At 41.2% G+C, this 13,167-nt stretch overlaps 1 protein-coding gene across 3 annotated transcripts in view; it reads right to left on the reverse strand.

Moving 5' to 3' along the window:
- Positions 1-13,167, reverse strand: part of LOC125447837 (mitogen-activated protein kinase kinase kinase kinase 5-like) — a 119,403-nt gene that overhangs the window by 56,627 nt on the left and 49,609 nt on the right. For all 3 annotated transcript variants that reach the window (XM_048522611.2, XM_048522612.2, XM_048522610.2), the window contains exons 5-7: positions 9,762-9,817; positions 7,449-7,496; positions 2,904-2,946 (exon numbers count right to left, since the gene is read on the reverse strand). In XM_048522611.2, coding sequence (XP_048378568.1) covers positions 2,904-2,946; positions 7,449-7,496; positions 9,762-9,817 — 147 coding nt within the window. The remainder of the gene's footprint in view (positions 1-2,903; positions 2,947-7,448; positions 7,497-9,761; positions 9,818-13,167) is intronic.

Genomic DNA, 13,167 nt, shown 5'->3' on the forward strand with positions numbered 1-13,167 from the left:
ATCTAACTCCACACCTTGTTACCTCAAGTCCTTTTCAGTGCACTTTTGTGCATCAGTCAATATAGCATAAAAATATTATCCAGTCATTAGTGCATTACTGTTTTTAGGAAATTGCTGTGCACAGGTTGACTGTTGTGTTTCCTATATTGTGGAAGTTACCAAACCTCAATAAGCACTTCCTTGGCTGTAAATTGTTTTGAGATAGTTGATGATTGTGAAATACACTACATAAATGTAGAGTCATTTTTTTCTCCTATTATTTAAGGAAAAGCTGCGTAAACACAAGAGGGAAAGGGATAGGAAGCTGTGCTGATGGGGTTAAATGTAAAGTAGCTGGACAGATGCCTAAACAAAGGCATTGACTGACCGAGAGATAATGGGAACTGCAGATGCTGGAGATTCCAAGATAATAAAATGTGAGGCTGGATGAACACAGCAGGCCAAGCAGCATCTCAGGAGCACAAAAGCTGATGTTTCGGGCCTAGACCCTTCATCAGAGAGGGGGATGGGGGGAGGGAACTGGAATAAATAGGGAGAGAGGGGGAGGCGGACGGAAGATGGAGAGTAAAGAAGATAGGTGGAGAGAGTGTAGGTGGGGAGGTAGGGAGGGGATAGGTCAGTCCAGGGAAGACGGACACGTCAAGGAGGTGGGATGAGGTTAGTAGGTAGCGGGGGGTGCGGCTTGGGGTGGGAGGAAGGGATGGGTGAGAGGAAGAACCGGTTAGGGAGGCAGAGACAGGTTGGACTGGTTTTGGGATGCAGTGGGTGGGGGGGAAGAGCTGGGCTGGTTGTGTGGTGCAGTGGGGGGAGGGGACGAACTGGGCTGGTTGAGGGATGCAGTAGGGGAAGGGGAGATTTTGAAACTGGTGAAGTCCACATTGATACCATATGGCTGCAGGGTTCCCAGGCGGAATATGAGTTGCTGTTCCTGCAACCTTCGGGTGGCATCATTGTGGCAGTGCAGGAGGCCCATGATGGACATGTCATCAAGAGAATGGGAGGGGGAGTGGAAATGGTTTGCGACTGGGAGGTGCAGTTGTTTTTTGCGAACCGAGCGGAGGTGTTCTGCAAAGCGGTCCCCAAGCCTCCGCTTGGTTTCCCCAATGTAGAGGAAGCCGCACCGGGTACAGTGGATGCAGTATACCACATTGGCAGATGTGCAGGTGAACCTCTGCTTGATGTGGAATGTCATCTTGGGGCCTGGGATGGGGGTGAGGGAGGAGGTGTGGGGACAAGTGTAGCATTTCCTGCGGTTGCAGGGGAAGGTGCCGGGTGTGGTGGGGTTGGAGGGCAGTGTGGAGCGAACAAGGGAGTCACGGAGAGAGTGGTCTCTCCGGAAAGCAGACAGGGGAGGGGATGGAAAAATGTCTTGGGTGGTGGGGTCGGATTGTAAATGGCGGAAGTGTCGGAGGATAATGCGTTGTATCCAGAGGTTGGTAGGGTGGTGTGTAAGAACGAGGGGGATCCTCTTGGGGCGGTTGTGGCGGGGGCGGGGTGTGAGGGATGTGTCGCGGGAAATGCGGGAGACGCGGTCAAGGGCGTTCTCGATCACCGTGGGGGAAAAGTTGCGGTCCTTAAAGAACTTGGACATCTGGGATGTGCGGGAGTGGAATGTCTTGTCGTGGGAGCAGATGCGGCGGAGGCGAAGGAATTGGGAATAGGGGATGGAATTTTTGCAGGAGGGTGGGTGGGAGGAGGTGTATTCTAGGTAGCTGTGGGAGTCGGTGGGCTAGAAACTATTGACTGACTGTGTTGGATATTCTGTATATTTTCTTGCACAGTATCTGCTGCTGGCACTTTCCTTGTTCCTATCACAGTCAAAAATAAGGATTATCTGCTGGATACAGCCAGCAATTTTATTTAAAATGGCTAATAATTTTGTTATTTCCTGCTTTAGTGACTTCTCACGGATGGACCTGTTCAATGGCCCACGAGATGATGAGCTCACTGGTAAGAGTAACTTTAAAATTGCTTGACTCATAGGTTCATTTTTAAATTGATTTCAATTTTGGGGGGACGGTGGGGGGAAGTAAGTTGAAATAGCCTGGACTAAAACTAGATTGAATGAATTTGTATTACTGACATAAAATTATGCTGTCTTCTATCCTGACAGTTAACCCAAATCAGATTGGTTCAGATTTGTGACGGTGGGTCTTGACTTTGCTTGGCATGAACATTTCCTGATCAGAATGCTGCAGGCCCCAGAACATTGATAGGACAGCATAGGGGCAAACCCTGTGCTGTATCTATTCTGGCAGTGTTTGACAGAGCAAACTTTGTTTCATACACTGATATCCATATGTTGAATTAGGCAGCAAAAGACTTTCAGATTTACAAGGGTTTTATTGCAAATCTATAGCATAGTACAGTAATCAGTTTCCACCTTTTCTTTCTCAAGCCCTTGTCCAGAAGCCAACACCCCACTGAAGAAGAACTCAACTCTTTCTTTTTTATTTTAAGAATGTTGTCATCATCAAATCACCCAATTAACTATTTAACAAGTACTGCACACTACCCATCGAGAAAACTGAGTCTGTTCTTTTAATATCCAGAAGACATTTTCCATCCAGAAAACTCAGTTCTTAAATACAAACTCAATGAGCATGACCTTCTGTTGATCAACTCTGGAGCTGATTTTTGTTTTTAAATCTCAAAGGAACCAGCATCTCTAAGTCTGATAGTCAAACTATATCTAACTCCGTCCTGCACCTGCCCAAATCAACATTGATCAACATTGAAGAGGGACGTTTACTCTATGCCTAAGCTGTGGTCTCCATATCCAGGGAATATTTGTCGGGCCAATGCAAAAGGAGCTTTACTAAATATGAATCATACTATTCCTTGATTAATGTGTTGATGAAAGGTAGAATTTAGTACAATATATGTCCATTTTTCTGACTCACCTAATTTTACATCTCCATTGTCATTGATAAGAATATTTGCTCCCTGCAGTGAGAAAATAAAACAGGTTTGTGTCAATCAAAAGACCACAGGTCATTCTATTTGCTTGTTGAACATGAACATGTTTACACCTTAAACAGAATTATGTATCCACAGTGCACACATCTACTCTAATTGTAGATATGAATGTACACTCACTCAGAATGAACAAATGAATATATACGCAGACACAAATGCAGAGGAAATGAGGAAATTTTAAAGAATTCTAACTACAGAGGATTTTTTGCAGATAATGAGATGCTGTTCACAAAAGGGTCAGTAACCAGAGGTGATACATGGAAACTTTTTGTTCTACAACGTGCTGTTATTACCTGGAATTAAAGGGTAGTAAAAGCAGATTCAGTTGTAACATTCAAAAAGGAATTGAAAATAAATAAGAAAGAAATTGATTTGCAGAGTTGCAAGGATAGAGCAGCGAGATGGAATTAATTAGATAGCTCAACCAAAGATCATGCACAGGGAGGATAGGCTGAATGGTCTCCTGTTTTGTATCATTTAATGATTTAATGAGCACACACACATGCATGAACACATATCCACACACGTGGATCTAGGTGTGCTTTGCTCTGCCACATAATTAGATACAGTGACAGACCGTTACTGATGTATATACACCCAGTCCTCATTATCCACTGATTTATTACCTGCGGATCCAAACAGTCATGAGGTTGGCACAGACCTCATCTTTTTTCACCCAGTTAAACTAAACCCTTCTGCCTGTCCATGGTCCATATCCCTCCATTCCTTGCTTATATATGTACTTATCTAAAAGCCCCGTAAATGCTCAAAAGCCCCTTAAAATTTTAAATTATCCATAGAAAATGTGTGCCCCATCCCTTGTGAGTAATGAGGACTGAGTGTAGATTCATTAATAGAGAAAGGAGCAGCCCAAAAGGACATCCTGTCAATGGCTTTCTGAATCACAATCAATGTTATCATGCAAGTTAAGGTAGGGGTGAAAACAGAATAGATGGAAACTTATTGAAAGCCTCTAGGTTTGTGATTTTAAAAAAATGCCATTTCAGTTTGAAGTATTTGGAGTAACATTACCAGAGTTTAGCACTAATGAAAGCTGGAGAACTACAACTCACTGTGTATGTTGACCATACTGTGTTTGGTATAACAGGTACACCATATTCAGTTTACACTAACCAAACTTTTGCAGCACATGAGATAAATCATACATTACAATAATGTGTGCTGTATATTAGATATAGCATATACGGTCATGCATATATTATATTGTACATCATATTAATGACAATAATGGACTATATTGACTATATATCCCATTACCTAATGCACTAAATACTACATAAAGTTAACTAAACTATTGCATTTAGTGGACATTACCAGGAGTTTATCACTGGTTTACAATTTGGACTGCAGTGCCTGAGCTGATGAAGATATCACCATAACATACTGCATGTGCTCTAACCAAAGGCTGGTCCTGGACTTATTGTCTACTGATGTTTCCTCTTCAACCATTTTTTTGGCAGTTTTTATTAGTGGTGGTTTGCCATTTCTTTCCACTCTTAGGAGCAGGGCAAGAAGATAGATCGCAATCTAACTCAGCTGAAACAGCAATTCACAACAAGGAAGTCACAGCAGGTACCTATTGACTTAAGTTTGTTGCTGGCCTCGAAGAGCCTTCATGTTCCTCAGCACAAAACAGTTAGGCCACGATCCATGAGCATCAACTTGCACACAGACCTCATCCACATACATTGTCATCCAATATTTGCCAACCCCCATAATCTTTATGGTATATCTCTGATCTACTTAAGATCAATTAGGAAGCATAGGCCTGCATTGCAGGGTGCACCAGTAACTAGCATTGAAAGCTTTTATGCAGACTGTCATAGACATGTACAAGCACCAATCAGGGGTGTGGGCACTTGTCATCTGGCTCTGTTTAGTTAGATTATTTAGGAGATTGGCAATTGTCAGTCCGTTTGGGTCCATCCGGGGAAACTAACTGGAAAGGTGTTGTCATTTAAAGGAGATTTGGGAACCTAATTGTGTGGATTGAGAGTTGCAGGCTTGGGGAAGGGGGTAAGTTAGAAAACTTAGTAACAATATTCACATCCAAATCATTTATATAAGTGATGAAAAACAGTGTACCCAGCACAGATCCTTGTGGCACACTGCTGGTCACAGGCCTCCAGTCCAAAAAGCAACCTTCTACCACCATCCACTGTCTCTACACTCAAGCCAATTTTGTATCCAATTGGACAGCTCCACTGGGATGCCATGTGATCTAACCTTACTAACCAGTCTATCTGGTTGAACACCTTGCTGAAGTCCATATAGACAATATCTACCACCCTGCTTTCATCAATCTTCTTTGTCACTTCTTCAAAGAACTCAATCAAGTCAGTGAGATATGATTTCCACGTTGAGCATCCTCAATCAGTCTTTGCCTTTCTAAATGCATGTAAATCCTGTCCCTCAGGAGCTCTTCCAATGACTTAGACACTACTGATGTAAGGCTCACTGGTCTACAGTCCCTTGCCTTTTCTTAGGGCTTTCTTAAATAATGGTACCACATCAGCCAACCTCCAGTCTTTCAGAACCTCACCTGTGGCTGTCAATGACACAAATATCTCAGCAAGGGGCTGAGCAATCTCTTCCCCAGCTTTCCACAAAGGTTTGTGAAAGGCCTGGTCAGGTCCCAGGGATTTATCTTCTATTATGCATTTTAAGATCTCCAGCACGTCCTCTCCTATAATGTGAACTCTTTTCAAGATGCCACTGACATAACTCCAGACAGGCCAGTATCCTGTCACTGTGTCACCTTCTATTTACACGTGGACGGTCCTTGACACGGATCCTACTCCCTCAGAGCCAGTGAAATTGGTCTTTGGCAAAAGGGTTAAGGAGAATCCAAAAAGATTCTCTAAGTACATTAAGGGCAAAAACATAACTAGGGAGAGAATATGGGCCCTTAAAGTTAAATGTGACCATCAATATGTGGAGATGAGTGAGATACTCTATGAATGTTTCACATTAGTATTTGCTGTGAAAAAAGACATGGAAGTTAGGCAACATGGGGAGATAAACAATGATCATAATGACTGTAATGAGATCATCCAGGTGGACCTCATCGAATATGAGCTCCCTGACTGGGCCAAATTAACAGGCTCAATCAGGGAGCCGAGGCTGACTGGTAAGAACAGGAGTATCTGGAGGGCGTTGTCTCTGCCAATTGCCTGCCTCTCTTCAGCAGTTATGTTCAAACCCATGTGAGATTGGAAAGGAAGCATTTAAAGTGAACAGCATATCTGACACTCCTGTTCTTTCTTCTGAGACTCCTTTTTGTTTTAAATCCCCCCACACTACCACTGCACCCAAAGGGGGCATAGCAGGGGATTGGGAGAGAATGAGGGTACTAAATTGAAACAGAGTTGGGGGTGAACTAAGGCACTCCATTCCTCACAGTGTCCACCTCTCTCTAAAGGCACTAAGAGCATTGGTGGATGCTGCATGCTTCCTTTCCAATCTCACATGGGTTTGAACATAACTGCTGAAGAGAGGCAGGCAATTGGCAGAGACAACGCCCTCCAGATACTCCTGTTCTTACAGGTCAGCCTTGGATCCCTGATTGAGCCTGTTAATTTGGCCCAGTCAGGGAGCTCATATTCGATGAGGTCCACCTGGCTGATCTCATTACAGTCATTATGATCACTGTTTATCTCCCTATGTTGCCTAACTTCCATGTCCTTCTCCAAGCAAATACTAATGTAAAATATTTATTTAGCATCTCAATCATCTCCACATATTGACGGTCACACTGAGCTTTAAGGGCCCATATTCTCTCCCTAGTTACGTTTTTGCCTTTAATGTACTTAGAGAATCTTTTTGGATTCTCCTTAACCCTTTTGCCAAAGATCCATTTTCCTGATCCTATTTCTTCTCTCTTATTTAGATTCTGTTGACTCTCCTGAATCTTTTCACAGAAGTGTATCATCTTATTCCCTTATTACCATCCTGATTTCCCTCTCATATGCATATTCTTATGCCCTCGAGATTCCGTCTATCCCAGCTGTCTACACCTGACATATGACTCCTTTTTTTTGACCAGAGCCTCAATTTCTCTAGTCATCCAGTATTCCCTATACCTATCAGCCTAGCCCATCACCCTAGCAGGGACATACTGCCTCTGAATTCTTGTTATCTCACTTTTAAAGGCCTCTCATTTCCCAACCGTCCCATTATCAGCTTTTGGATGTCTGTGCTTAATACCGTCAAAATTATCCTTATTCCAGTTTAGAACTTTAACTTTTTGATCAGTTCTATCCTTTTCGATAACTATTTTCAAAGTAACAGAATTATGATAACTGGCCCTGAAGTGCTCCCCTCTGGCACCTCACTCACTCTGTTACAGTTTTATAAATATTAAAAAAAACTTACATTTATCCATACCTTGGATAGCGCCATGAGCCATTTATTATAAGTTAATAAAAATTGATGCTAGGATAGCTTACCTTGATATCTCGGTGGATCTTCCCCTGATTGTGCAGATATTCCAAGCCCTAAATGGAAACAAAATACAGAACAGTTAGAATTAATCTTGACTTCTAATCTTTTGTTCAGTTGTGTTTGCAGTATCAAAATGAAAGGAAGAAAAACCACATTGTGGCAAAGATTAGTGGCAAGCCAGTTTTAAAGGCCAACAAAAATACCAAATGATAATAAAGAGGGAGCAAATAAACTACAAGGGCAAGCTAGCAAGTAAAGTAAAAAGGGACAGGAAGAACTTAGATTGGTTTAGATTAGTTCACAGGTCGGCGCAACATCGAGGGCCGAAGGGCCTGTTCTGCACTGTATTGTTCTATGTTCTAACTTTTTTAAACATGTTTCAAAAAAAGAGAGGGATCAAAGAAAACACAGTCTTTCCAGAACAAGGCTGTGGAAATGATAATGATCAGCAAGGAAGCAGCAGAAATAACTATTTTGTATCAGTCTTCAAGGTAGAAGATATTGATAGTATTCTAAAAAATTAAATAAACCAGGGGTCAAAGGTGGGAAAGAAATAAACACTGGTTTGAATCTTACTTTTTTTGGCTAATTATGAGTTGTGTCAAAGTTTTTGGAGGGATTCTTGCTGAGTGGCCTGCAACTTTTCTTACCATATCTTACCAAACATCTCATTAAGTACCTGCCCAGTGGCATCCCTCATGTTCGATTCCAGCCCCACCCTACCACGTTCCATTCCAAGAACAACATACCAGTCAGCGGATATCATGGAATTCACCAGCATCTCTTGAGACTGTGCCATTTTTAAAAGCCTATTGTCATGGTGGACTCGAAACATTAACTGTGTTTTTCTCTCCTGACACTGTCAGACCTACTAGGTTCTCCAGTATTTTCTGTCTTTTTTTGATGGCTATCCCCCTGACATGATTGAGGGCTACTGCCTACCGTGGCAAGCTTCTGGCTAAATTGCAAAGCAAGGAAAAACTAATATGAGCCTTGTATCTCTGGCTGAGGTGGTAAAGTGCAAAAAGGCAAGGTAATGCAAGACAAGGATGTTGTGAACATCCAGTTAGGCTCAGAATGAATGAGCACTTTGAAAGCAAGTGAACAGGCTGGAGACACAGCCTGGTCCAGTTCATGAGCAGTGTCCCTCTGCAGCATTGCTGTTATAGTTGCCAGTGTATTGAGGCGCAGAAGGATCCTGAAGTGAATTGGAGATGCGGCATGTGTGTTGGGACAATATCTGTGACTATGGGATACATGTGGCTAGTGCCGTTGGAGAATGCCCTGAGACACTGATGCCACTTCTCCAACATGAAGATCCTCCAGAGCAAGCAGCAGGCTGAATTCACCAGGTACCCACTCTGATTTCAAGTTTTCTCACCATCTAGCTTGTTTGATGAGGTTTGTAAAATGAGAAGCTTAATATTAAGAAGTTGTTGGGCAGTTAGCAAGGTGTTTAACAATCCCCTCAATTAGCAACTTAACACTGCCCAGCGATAAACTAATTGCACTGCTTGTCTAAAGCATAACAGATGAAGTAAGACGCTCCCATCATTGAAATAGGTCTGGTGAAGTCAATCATCTGCTGTCACAAATCCATGTTATTTAAACCTCAATAAAATTCCTCCTCTCAAGAATCACTTGAGAAAATGTACTTGGAAAACTAATGGTGCTTAAGGCTGCTAGGTTCCCTGGACTTGATGGTTGCATCCTAGGATTTCAATGGAAACAGCTACAAAGCTAGTGGATTCACTAGTAATAATCTTCTAAGAATTTTTAGACTCTAAAAAAATTCCAGAGGATTAGAAAATACCATTATTCAAAAAGAAAGACAAAGAAGCTAACTATCAGCCAGTTAGTTTAGCAACTGTCATTGGGAAATATTAGATTATAATACAAAATATGTATTAGAACATTTAGAAATACGTAATATAATCTCTCTCTGGAGAGAACAACAGATCACTGTTGAAACCAAAGGTGAGGAGAAACTGCAAATATAACCTTTTAGGATAAGCAAATATTTGTTGACTAAATGGATCAGTCTAACATGTTGCATAGTAACTGAATTAATTAGCTTCGATGGAACAGTATGTTTTGTTTTGAATGGCTTCCATTTTATAAATTAGAAATTTGCATGACACACACGTTTGTGGTGAATAATTATTGACTTTGAGAACTTAGTTGGATGAAATCATGGAGGAGGCCTCCCTCCAACAATGAGTCAAGGATAGCCAATCACAAAAATGCTTCTGCCATTGCAAGACAAATGATTAAAGTTATCAAATTAAATCATAGAGCTAGTGTTGAATAGCTTTCACCTGTAGTGTCTCTCTGCTGATGTAAGCGATCTGCAACTCGGAGAGCGGGCCAGTTACTAGCAGGAAGATGAGAAAAGAGAAGTTAATGCTGTTTATTTGTCCAATACAATAAAAGTCTTTATGCTATCAGAAATAAAAGGGGAAGTCTTCAGTTTCACATCCATGAATGAGAGTCACAGCTGGTATCACACATCTAATTCTTTACTTCTTTACCTGCATTTCCCTATTTCGACAAACTTATGAATGTTTCTGAGAACAATGGCTCCAAAGTTCAAGATACCCTCTCATGGGTGATGAACATCATAACTTGTAGGAGTTGAGCAAACAGCATCTTAAGTTGTACTGTCTCCTCAAAGACTTGTATATGTGATCACCAAGTCCCTTTGTTCCTGCACCTATTTTTAAGGTCAGACAGAATGGCAGAGCAGGCACAATCTGCCAAATGGCATATTCCTGATCCTATTTCTTATCTATTATTTAGATTCTGTTGACTCTCCTGAATCTTTTCACAAATGTGTATCATCTTGAATTAAACTGCATCTATCATGTGTTCTCCCATTTCATGAGTCTCTCATCTTATCTGCTACGATCATCTTCACTGTTTACTAGATTTCCAAGTTTCAGATGATCTTCAAACTTTGTTATAATTAACAAAAGTACAACTGTATAGCACTAATGCATAATTCTGTGTATATGTGGTTACTTCACATCATTCACATTGTAGAATGCTGCTGTTGTTGTTCCATGTCCTGTGCAACCTTGCTGAGGTACAACATGACATTTACCAATTCAAATACTAGAACAAGTCCAGATTATCAAACCGGTGATGAAAAAGACAGGGTAACGGCACAGGATCATTTGGAATGGCCTAGCAACTCCCTTTTCACAAATCATCAGTAATTCACCACATACTTTCAGTAACCTGCCTTTCACCGGTAGTAATTCATTCACTGCCAATAACTTACTTCTGTCACACTCTCAATTACTCTCTTCCTTCTACCTCTCAGCAACTCACTTTCTCCTCTATCTTCATCTTTCAACTTCTCTCTTGGGGTCACCACAATGCTGAATGATCAACTTTTCCCATCACTTCCTCTTTTTCCCAGGGTAGGTGGTGTTCAAACTAGAGGGCACAAGTTTACTGTGAGAGGGGAAAGATTTAAAAGGGACCTAAGGGACAACTTTTTCACACAGAGAGGTGGTGTGTGTGTGGAACGAACTGCCAGAGGAAGTGTTGGAGGAAGTGCTGATACAATTACGACATCTAAAATGCATTGGATGGGTTTATGAATAGGGATGTTTAGAGGGATATGGGCCAATTGCTGGCAAGTGGAACTAGATTAGTTAAGGATATCTGGTTGGCATGGACAAGTTGGACTGAAGGGTCTTTTTCCATGCTGTAGATCTTTATGACCCTAAGTCACTCATTTCTCTCCCAATTCCGTTGTTTTTAAAGTTTTTCTGGCATTAATCTTTCCGTCCAGTATTAGGCCTTGCTCCTCTTCTTCTGGCAATCTCATCTTCATCATCACCTCGTAACATTTCTTTCTTCCTCTGCAACAGATGACCATGCTATTTTAAATCTCTTCCCAGCAACTTTCTTCATGTTTCCAAACTGACACTCTGATGTGTTGATTCCTGATCTTGTCTTTTATCATCACCCCATACATCTATTGTCTCCAATCATTGGTCCTCTCTTCTTGAGGTGACCCAAGGTTCTGCACATATAAGACTAGTCTCTTAATTGTCTTGTAGAATATTCCTGCAATTCCACCAATATTTTTTAAATATTCTATTGCATTTCTTCTAATTACTTCTACCAGAATTAATCCATTGTTCATACTTCCATCTTCTGACTAACAAGTTTTGAGACTACTCACTTTTTCCAGATCTTCACCCATAACCTTTCTACTTTAACATTGGTCCTTCTCTTTAGGCTCAAACTCAGAGTCTATGTATTGGGTCTTTGGTTTATTGATCTTCTCAGTAATTTGGTGTCTTTCAATCTGGAACTCAGTACTGTGGTTCCCTTGCATTGTTCAGCTAACATCAGTTATTTCAACAAATTGTGTCATTCTTTCAGCAATGATACAGTATTAATGTGCCCCCAACCCAACCAAATGAGTACAATGAAATGACATGTCTTTAAACAATTCTGACTTTGGCAAAACAAGATAGTTTGTTGAATTTTTTTCAAAGAGCAGCAGTTTCCTCACGTTAAGTTTAGACATGGTCAAGTTAAAACTTTGTCAATTGACCTAACATAAGCAGAACCCTGTGAAACCACAAACACAACTATCAGAAGCCTAGCTGCTGGATAGCCGATAATTTATTCAAATTATCACTTTGAACAAAACAGAAATGACCACACACACAATGGACCTGAAGTATCTGCAGATTCTGTTGCACAGCTGCTTAAAATAGAGAAACTCAAAGGGAGAGCTGAGGCCCGAATTTGTGAAAAAAGGGAAGATGATGAGTTATATATGGAATGCTCTGCCCCAGAAGGCAGCGGAGGCCAACACTCTGGATGCTTTCAAGAAAGAGATAGACAGAGGTCTCAAAGATAGTGGAATCAAGGGTTATGGGGATAAGGCAGGAACAGGATACTGATTGTGGATGATCAGCCATGATCATAATGAATGGTGGTGCTGGCTCGAAGGGCCGAATGGCCTACTCCAGCACCTATTGTCTATTGTCTATTGGTCAATGTCAGCTTGCTGTTATTAACTAAACTCAGGTCCAGCAGTGAAATTTTCTTTTGCATCAATGCCACACTGTCATATTAAACAAAATTTCTGATGACATACTTAGCCTTGACTCATCTTCAGCCTTGACTGTTCATATCATTTCAGGAAATTATATCAAAGATCCCATACCCCTGTTCAAAGAACAGTACTTCTCCCCTCCAACAAAATCACTGTAAACAGATTAAGTGGTCACCTAACCAATCATCATTGTGGATCAGACGAGTCGTGGGTAGCACACTCTTGAACATTTTTAAGATTGTATAGAATAATAAATGTGAGGAGGGATTGGTTCCATTGACATTCTATGCAATGAAGGTGAGTGAGATTGGGCTGAGTCTGCTGAGCTTCTAACCAATTGGAGTGAATGGGAACAGGTTTGGTCTGTGAAGAGATTATAGCTTTGGAATCAATGGAAAGCAAGTTTCATCATTGAGGATCAAATATGAGAACATAAGAATTAGAAGCAAGAATAGACTACTCAGTAGCATCATGGTTGATCTTTAATCTCTATTCTACATTTTGGTTAGAAAGGGAACCTTAGTTTATAAGTGTTTAGTGAAGGAAGAGCCCATTTTTATCATATGATTTGGAGAAGTTGACAATGACCTGAAACTCTGTTTCTGACTAAGCATGCAGAACTGTCATTTGCATGCTGG

The sequence above is a fragment of the Stegostoma tigrinum genome, chromosome 39 (assembly GCF_030684315.1).
Source record: "Stegostoma tigrinum isolate sSteTig4 chromosome 39, sSteTig4.hap1, whole genome shotgun sequence".
Taxonomy (NCBI): Eukaryota; Metazoa; Chordata; class Chondrichthyes; order Orectolobiformes; family Stegostomatidae; genus Stegostoma; species Stegostoma tigrinum.